We start from the raw sequence: 9,917 nt of genomic DNA on the forward strand, positions 1-9,917 counted from the left end.
TGAAAAAGAGAATTTGAAGTTCTTTGAATTAGCTCAAGTTGTAAAGAAAAGTAGCGTGAACGGATTGTATTGTATTATCGACGAAAAACAAATTTCACCTTGTATTTGTTTATGTGAAATTAATTAGACATGCACGGATCGCATTGAATTATCAAGGTTTCCGTTGTTGTACTGCAGTTTAAATTAGGTTAAATTTTTGTCAATTGTGAAAGAGAGTGATCCAGAGTCATGTGGCTCCATTAAACAAAATGGGGTCGCACTTGGTTCAAAGCGTGCTTTATTGCTCATAGTCATAGTTACCTAACACCACGACATTGCATGTGTATTGGGTTTCGATTGTCAACACCGTGCTCATGAGAGACCCACACTTCCATGAAAACAAAATGCTTTCAACTGTAAAGCTGTTTTTCTTGATCATTCACATGACATGTTATCCAAATGAAAGCATGAAATTGTGTAAGTTCAAAAAATTAAACAGCTATTACTTTTAGGTTTAGGGTTAAGATATGTTCAGAGTTGGATGACTGCCAATGTAATCAAAATACTAATTTCTCCACTTATTTTGAGTCGAAGACTGATACAAAGTATTTATGACACTTTAAAAAATGCTCATAAAACCAACACATAACAAAGTCAACTAACTTCATGAGCATATTTGTGTTTACAAAGAGATTTAAACCTAAAATCTAGGATCGTCCCACACCACTTGAGCTCGCTAAAGCGGCAAGAGACATATTTACTGGCTGATGATAGGAAAACTAGCACCTTAAAAAAGATAAAACATCTGCGCAGTGATTTTTGGAAACCACCAATGTGTTCAGTTTTGAGCTTGTACTATTCACTTAGTTATAGGCAGTACTAAAGAAGCTCCTTACCACATTGCCACACAAGAGTTGCAAAACCTTGTTGTTGTTAGGCCCTACACATCTTGGTGTTTTGAACTGGTTAACAACAGCTCCTTGAGCTATGTAACAGTTTAGAATCTCTTGGAAGGTTCCCTTACGAAGAATTCGAAGCTCGAGCGGGCCTATGGTGTTGACCTTGCGCGAACTCATGTATCCCGGATCAACAAAAGATTTGTCCAAACAGTTGCAGCACTCACGAAGAACCTCATGGCTTGGTTCACCATTGAGTTCCAAAAATATGACATAGTGACCAGGATCCGTGGACAAGTCCACATGGCTTGAGAAATCGACAACTTCCAACTTTTCTGCAGCTAAAATCTTTGCAGCTTCTTCAACGGATAGTTGCAAATCTTTCTCGGTGTTCTTGTCAATGTTAATCGTAAGCAAAAGATTGCTCCGGCACACGAACTTGAGCTCCGGAGTGGAGTTGTAGAACCCCACAACCTTCACTATATCTCCTAGTCTGTAACGGTACAAACCTGTATGTTAAATTTGATCAGTTTTTTAAACACAAGAAGGGATAAATGCACATGAGATGACAGAACGTTTGAAAGCACTTCATGAGAAAGCACTTATTAGGTGTTTCTCTCATTAAGCCCTACTAAGTGCTTTTATAATTTAAAAACAATTTTAGCTGAAGGTGCCTTTACATGAGCCGATTAGTTTGACAAATGAACTTCGATACAATAAATTAATTACAACTTGGCATATAATACAAAGCCATATAATTAAGTATACAAAACGTTAGATATAGGCTGAATAATAAAACAATTTAATCTAGCCCCACACAGAGTGTTAATTATAGAGAAGCTTGGCGTTCAAAGCAATGAAATTATCTAGAAATAGTATTGAAAAGGCATTTCAAAACTCTTTGATGTTGATATATGTATGGGGGCCATCAAATATGCCAACTTCACATATAGAAGGATCATATGCAGGAGGTATCTAACTAATAAAACAATTGGATTATTTAATCAAATGCCTTGTCATTGTTTTTTTTTTAAGGTTATTCTATGATTCAAAGCAATAATGGAGGCCTGTGTGAACCAACTGGTTGGTCAACTCTCATCTTGTGAGAATTAAGAATCTCAATGGAGACAACAGAGATAAAACAAAATAATAATTTGAAAGAAAAATGGAGTATGGAGAGGAGGAGGAGGAGAGGTAGGGCACAAGGATACAGAAGCAGATGCCCTAGACTTTTTGGGTCACATGGTTGGCAATTAACAAAGCAAAGTTTGGGTTTCTAGAATCCCATTTAACGGGATATTGGGAATAGCATGAGAGGCAAAGGCTGGAGAACTGTCCTATTATGTGGATTGTTTAACTACTCTCATAAAATAGGGTTTTTCGTATTTTGAAGGTGTCACCCGACTCATCTAAATTCATGTGATGTGAGAATTATTCTAAATTGACAGTTTTACTCAAGTTTAGCTCTAAAAGCTAAGATAGTTTTGGCTCAGTTCATGCATGAATAACAAGATTTGTATGAAGAACACTACTTGGAAAGAGAAAGACCTTGTGGATAAGAGTTGGATTATCTGTCTATGTTCACCAAATCGGACAACTGAATCACGTGTATAAAACACCAGCGGAGCGACACCAAAGGCTACAGTGGGTTGTGGCATTATGTATGTAGTTTAATGTATAGCCTAATATAATCGACAAAAGAAGTGCAAGAAGAACTATTTTTTAATGAAACTAGCCCAGTGAGAATTTATAGCACAACTAAAAATGTAAACAATACAACGGAAATTGTGATGTCATTTTATTCAAGATTATTCTAACTTTATATTATTTCCAATCAATTTTTTTAAGATTGCCTTTACTTCTACTTTCATTGTTTTGTTTGTGATTGTTGTGTGCTTGTAATTGAGATAGTCCATTTATCAAGTTTTCTATCTTCTTCTCGTGTTTGCATCTAAATACATGTGAAACTGGATGACTTATTGTAATTTTTGCAATTTGCAATTGCAAAGCTTATCGAGTTAATGCCAACCAAATTTTGAAGTATACAAATACAAAAGTTACGCTTAAAATTTTGCATACAATAAAATATCATTGATTTTAGAGTTTTTTTTTTTTTTTTTTTTTGCTAGTCGACCTATAAAAAAAAAATTTATGACTCCGCCCTTGCGTGTCATTATGGTTCCACCGAACCTACTAAAGATTATCTCCTAAGTTCAAATATGTAGATTTCAGACTCACACGTTCACTCATAGGAAGCAAACCCCAATTATTAACAAAATAGAGGAATTACCTGCAACATTAGTGACGACCACCTCATACTCTTCACCAACCTTGACTTCAGTGAGTCCCACTGGCTGCTCACCACGGTTGTTCTTCATAGGGATGAACTCAAAGTACCCAATATTTGGGAGCACAGCAAAAGTGGTCAACTCAGCGGGCAATGTAGGGTTGACATTTGCCCCAATCCACCCTTCAGAGGCGCCATAATCTGCACTCACCAATGGCAACTGCCCTGCATAGTGCCTCAGTTTCTTCAAATAAGGCTCCATGGACCCTGTCATGATCGCATAAATGTACTTGGCATTGGGAAAAAGTGCTGGTATCAATCCATACCAGTTACTCAATCCTGAGCATTTTCCATGAATCAAATCAGCCAATTCAGGGTTCGGGGTGAGCAGTTTCGACACAGCTGATCGGATTGATGGCACTGAGATTCGGTCGCTGAGTACCCCGTCTCGAATGTTAGCACACAGTTCTTCCCACAGCAGCTCGAAGGTTCCGAATGCAAGGACAATGCTATGAGCAAATGTAGAGGATATCAGCTGAACTTCATCGTTGAATATTAGGCCACACAAGAGATGGCAATACAACGATTGTTGGAAATCGGGGCCGAATATCACTTCGTCTGGGCTGCAGCATTGAGACTGCACTGATTTCATTGTGTTTTTGAACCCCTGATTGCGGTAAACGTTGGTGGTGGCAGTTCCGGTTGCCAAACCACCTCGCGTTTTCAGGTGCTTGCTGCCATAGATAAACTGCAAGGCCTTTCCATTCGCAATGGGGTACTCCCTGAACAATTGGCATCGACCATCAGAAAAGCGAAGGAAGAAAGTTGAAAGATAAGAAGGTACTAAGCTATTTTTCCTAACAATAATATCGAGAGTAATATAGGATTAGGTGAGAAGAACTACACATGCCCAAATCATCGGACTAAACCTAGTCCCAAATCCTCCAAACACCCACACACCAGCCAAAAAAGAAAAATCATCAATACCTGTTTCTAAACGCGAAAGAAGTTTGAAATATCTGCATGGTAGTTTCCATCAATTCATCGTTGAAAGGCACGCACTTTGGCCTTCCCTGAGTAGTACCAGAGCTGCATATATTGTACAACGTATCAGAAACCGAAAACTTTGTCAACATAAAATTAAAATCCAGTCCAATAGATGAAGCAACAAAGAAAGAAAATTGATGGATTTCGGAACTCGAAAGTACCTCAATGAGAAGGTTGGGATTGGTTTCCCAGTGAGGATGGGAGAGGAATCACCATCTGCAATTCTCTGAATATAAGGGTCCACATCCTGGTGAGTAACAAGCGGAACACAAGCCTTGAAACTTTCTGGATCAGTTCTTCCGTTAAGTCCGAAACCCTGCAAGTACTCCACGGATCCGTTTTCTTCCAAAATCTTCTTCAGGGTTTTTCTCTGAACCCTCTCAGCATCCTTTGTCATTGCTTCAAAGTCCTCTATGATTTTTTCCATATCGAACTCGTCCACCTTCTCCAACATCTTCACAGATTCTGACTTCTGCAGAGCAAAAATTATTCAGCACCAAATACAGCTACAAAGATACTTAAATTCAATACCAACAAATCAAACTATGGAAATATAATTGAAATAATCAATTTTCAGGGTGGCAGACAGAAACAAAAATAGCTATGAGCAGGTCAAGAAAAAACCTAATAATTTAGATGTTCAGGCACCTTGGAACAAAACAGTTGGGATATTCAAGCAAACTAAAGAGATAAACCGGTGGAGAATATTGACCAGAAAGAAAAAATTGGTTGGAAAATTAAAACCTTTCACAACCAACAAAACCCAAGATTCAGAAAGCGAAATAAAACAAAGTTTCTATCAAACCCATGCTATTTTCTCAGATTTTCTCAGCAACCAAACAGAGTTTAGATAAAGTTGCAATCATTCAAGAAGGAGATAACAGGGAGGAAGGGTGAAAATGAAAGAATACAGCTCAAATATGTGATTCGAAGTAAAGTCAAAATCTCAAAAGTAGGGTTGAAAATCAGGTTCACCAGCAATAAAAAAAAGACTAGTACAATCTCAAATATCAGAAGAGTCTTGTGCTACAACTTGATAAACCATAACTGGAAGCTTCTAAGTTTTCATCTTCCACTAATTATAGTCAACTAAGTCAACCCTCAACACAGTTCCAGGAAAACTTGTTTGGTCCTCAGTGAAAAAGAATAAAAGATAAAGCTCTCAAAGGGGTTGTAATTCTTGCTTCAAAAATCCGATTGGAATTGGAAATTAAGAACCAAACCATGTGGGAAACGAGCTTGAAAAATAGTTCTTATCCACAAAGAACAAGAGAAGAGGAATGGATTTCTAAATTTGAAAACAGACAGGCCTCTCCAGTAAACATAAATCACTTTCAAAATTGGAAAGAAGATTGAGAAATCCACACAGACAGAAAACCAACGTGCTCAAAGTCTACTCTGCTTATTTCGCCGGAAAATCGGATCGAAAACAGAGAAAACCACACCTGAAGAGGCATAGACTCCTTTGCTGTATCAAAATCTGAAAACCCAGTTGAATTCTAAGGTAAAGACTGAACAATTAGGTAGAAAAGTACCTGCAAATCGAGGTCTGAGGGAGAGACAGAGGAAGAAGAACAGAGTGTTCTGTTTTTTTGGTTGATAAGCTACGATAACAGACAGAATTTAATCTAGTTTTTTCTTGAGTGAGGGTAGAGAGAACACGGTGGTGGTTTTATTTTTGTAGAGAGAGAAAGGAAGTGAAATGTTGATTTTTGAGAGGTTTTGGGTGGGTGGACCAAAGGCTAACTGTTCAGCTCTGTTTGGACAAAGACCGAGTGAGCGACGATTCTTTGTGTGGGTGGAATAATATATAGATTGCCTGAAAAAAAGAATAATATATAGAGCCAAATTATCAAGTTGGCTATTTTATTTTGGGGTTTCATGTGATAATGTATTTTGGGTCACCAAAAATTTAATTGCTCAATTCTATAAATGATGGGAGTTACAAAATATATTAGTATAGCCTTAATATTTAGCACTATTGTGTAAGTTTGAAGTGGATTAGGTTTAGGATTACTATGCTACTGATTCTTCTCCATTAGATTTTATATATTTTTCCAATAAGTTACTCTTACTTTATGATTTACTATAAATAAAAGTACTGACATAGAGACATATATCCAACAATTTCCCTACACCTTTTTCTCTCCACTTTATGTCTCGCCGCACCATCTCTTCCATTCAGTAAACTACGTTAAGGAATTTGAAGGGTATTTTCTAGCTACAAACCAGTTCACAATTCTCATCACGCAATTTTGGTTCTTTTAAAATACGATCTTACTTGTCGATATCTTTTCAGCCTTTATTTCATGAAACATTCACCATGATGTATGAACACAACTTTTACGCATTCCGAATTATAGATTTTGCTTAATTGCGTTCACGTTACTTTTTCATATATATTATATTGTGAAGGAAAAAAAGAAGCAAAATTAGGGTTTCTTTTAAAGGAAAATTAATGAAAAGGGCTTGAAAACTTTTAGTTTTAATAATAAGGACAAAATAAAGGGTAAAGTGAATAGTACCAGGATTGACTTTTTAGTGTAAAATGTAGTTTTTCGTTAAAGTGAACAGTACCGCAGATTTTTCGCTAAAACTCCCTTTTTTTAACCTAAAACGCACGAGCAAGTGTGCCAAGCCTGCAACTTGTGTCGTTGAGCAAAGGCATGAGACACCTAGCCTTGGAGCCAAGACCTCCAAAACGATGCGGTTTTCACACTTAATGGGAGCAACTCTAGATTTTATAGTGTCAAATCCCGGCCTTGGGTTCACCACATCTCGGGCCCACTTCACCACCGTAGCACGATATTGTCCGCTTTGAGCCCCAACCACGCCCTCACGATTTTGTTTCTGGGAACTCACACGAGAACTTTCCAGTGGGTCACCCATCCTGGGACTGCTCTCGCGTGCTAGCCAGTGAGCTCTCAAAAAGCCTCGTGCTAGGTAAAGATGAGAATATACATATAAGGCTTACAAGATCCACTCCCCTAGGCGATGTGGGATGTTACAATCCACCCCCCTTAGAGGCCCGACGTCCTTGTCGGCACACCATGGCTAGGGTTAGACTCTGATACCAAATTGTCACATCCTGGCCCAGGGTCCACCACATCCCTGGCTCGCTTCACCACCGTAGCACGATATTATCCACTTTTGGCCCCGACCACGCCCTCATGGTTTTGTTTCTGGGAACTCACACGAGAACTTCCCAGTGGGTCACCCATCCTTGGACTACTCTTGCGCGCTACTCGCTTAACTTCGGAGTTCCCATGGAACCCGAAGTCAATGAGCTTCCAAAATGCCTCGTGCTAGGTAGAGATGGGAATATACATATAAGGCTTACAGGATTCACTCCCCTAGGCGATGTGGGATGTTACATATAGAGGGTTAAATCAAAATTGATAAAATTAGATGGAGCACCAATTGTGAAATTTTGTCTTCAAATTTCTCTATTTACATTTATATTCGTAATTTTACGACACGTTTATGTTTGAGGTGTAAATCTTTTTGATAAGTAAAAGGACAAAAATACTCTTATTGGGCTTTGCGAAATTTTACGTGGACGTATTTGATCATTTCGTGTTTTATCGCATTTTTTGATACATTTGGATAATACGTTTCAATACGAACGTGTGGAGCGCAACGAAATATAATTTGGAGTTAGAACGAAGATTTTACGAATTTTGGAACGTAAAAAATATTTTAGTAATTTTACATTAATTGGAACACATGTGACCTTAGTGTGAATGTGAGACCCAAGGACTGGTCTGCATTATTTTGGGGAATTGGATCCTCTCTGAGGCAAACCCTCGGGATCCTTCTAACTTAATAACACGGGTCATTGGATTTTGATCCAACGACTACAAATAGAGGGATCCTTTAAAAATTATAATAATTGTAACCGTTGGATCAAAATCTAACGATCCGTGTTAATAAATTAGAAGAATCCCGAAGATTCATCTCGGAGAGTATCCAATTCCTTATTTTGGAACCCTCTCCTCTCTTTTTCCCTCAGCTCCCTTATGTCTCTTTCTCTTTAATTCTCTCCTCGTTCCCGACCAACAAATCCACCAAGTCACCTCCCCGACGAATTTCTTACACCAAAACTACCATCAAACCTTCCTAATCGTCCCCAGGAGCATGATTATAGCATTTGTTTTTTGAAATCCGTGCATAGATGCGAGTTCGTGGACCTTCATTTGTACGAGAAAATTTTTATTATCATTGGAATATAAGTGATACATCACGCGTTTTTACATAAGTGGTAGAAAATTTTATATTGGATAAATTACGCAAAGCTCTTTTAAAGATCGAACCACAATCTCATACCTTATGTTTTAAACATTGCAATGTCATACTTCAACTTATGAATTCGTTGCAATGCCAAACTTCTGTTAAATTTTCTATTAATTTAACTGTTAAATGATGATACGGCAGGAACGGATCCACTCCTTGAATAAAAATTAATTAATTTTTAATATATATTTTTATTTTTTATTTAACACTTAAAATTAATTGAAAAACGAAAAATCTCTCTCCCCAAAACCCCTTCGTCCTCCCTCCTTTCTCCCCAAAACTCTCTCCCTTAATTCTTTTCTGAAAATTTGACAATACAGTTTATCCCTCTTCATCTCCCCCGAATCACTTTCACTAGTTCGCCGGAAACTAATTTTCCGGAAACATCGAAATTTCCGTCGAACCTCTACCTCCAATGCTTCATTGGAAACCAGAACGACGCCAACTCCACATTGACTCTCTGACGATGCATCGCCTCATCTGTCAACCTCTACACCTTGTCTTCTCCGTCTTCGTCTGTCTGGTTCTCAATCGACCACCGTTCGATCTCTCCCAACCATCTCCTACTCTCCGTTTGCAGGTGAGATATAGATGCGGCGGAGATCGAACGGAAGCGAGATCAAAAGGTAACTGAAATTAGGGCTTCGATTGAGAATTAGGATCGCAGAACAAATGGATAAGGCAACACTTACCTTGAAGAAATCGGACGCAATTAATTGTTAAGTAAATTTGGGGGAGGGGGGGGGGGAAGAGAGAGTTTTTCTTTATCAATTAATTTTAATTGTTAAAGAAAAATTAATAATTAATTATTTTTAGTGAAGAAGTGGATCCCGTTCTTGCCCCATCATTATTAACAATTAAATTGACAGAAAATTTAACCGATATCTGATATTGCAATAAATTCATAAGTTAAGGTATGATATTGTGATGTTTAAAACATAAGGTATGAAATTGTAATTCAACCTATAAAATTTAAGGAAATTTTATGTAATTTATCATTTTATTTTTTAACTTATTAATTTTTTAATACACATATCACATAATTTGTAAATAAGATGTGTGTACCGCATACGTTTGAATCACGCTAAAAAATATCTCTCCATTTGTACTGTGCTTGATTATTATATTTACTCGTGCGCCTTCTTTCTCTAAAATCAAAGATTTCATCATTGAAAAAGTTGTACTGAGTTGGTGCCGTTGTCGTAATTGTGTTTTTCTTGGCCTATCGTTATCGATTAAAAAAAACAAAAACATAAAATGTCATTTTATTCCGTAAAAAAAAAAAAATTGTCATATATGAATTGTTCATGTAAATGCATATTTCTTATAGACACCGTGATTGCTATAATGTCTATATTGTATATAATTCGATCGAATGCGGAAAATCTGGCATCTCGGAGGCGGCACCACGCCAT

At 37.5% G+C, this 9,917-nt stretch overlaps 1 protein-coding gene across 1 annotated transcript; it reads right to left on the reverse strand.

Moving 5' to 3' along the window:
• Positions 1-533: 533 nt before the first annotated feature.
• Positions 534-5,986, reverse strand: LOC137719617 (jasmonoyl--L-amino acid synthetase JAR4-like). Its single transcript, XM_068458649.1, has 5 exons — positions 5,745-5,986; positions 4,371-4,681; positions 4,150-4,251; positions 3,166-3,944; positions 534-1,384 (listed from the first exon to the last, which is right to left on the reverse strand). Exons 2-5 carry the CDS (start codon positions 4,661-4,663, stop codon positions 843-845), a joined length of 1,716 nt encoding a protein of 571 aa, XP_068314750.1. The 5' UTR covers positions 4,664-4,681; positions 5,745-5,986; the 3' UTR covers positions 534-842.
• Positions 5,987-9,917: the final 3,931 nt, after the last annotated feature.

The sequence above is a fragment of the Pyrus communis genome, chromosome 16 (genome assembly GCF_963583255.1).
Source record: "Pyrus communis chromosome 16, drPyrComm1.1, whole genome shotgun sequence".
NCBI lineage: Eukaryota > Viridiplantae > Streptophyta > Magnoliopsida > Rosales > Rosaceae > Pyrus > Pyrus communis.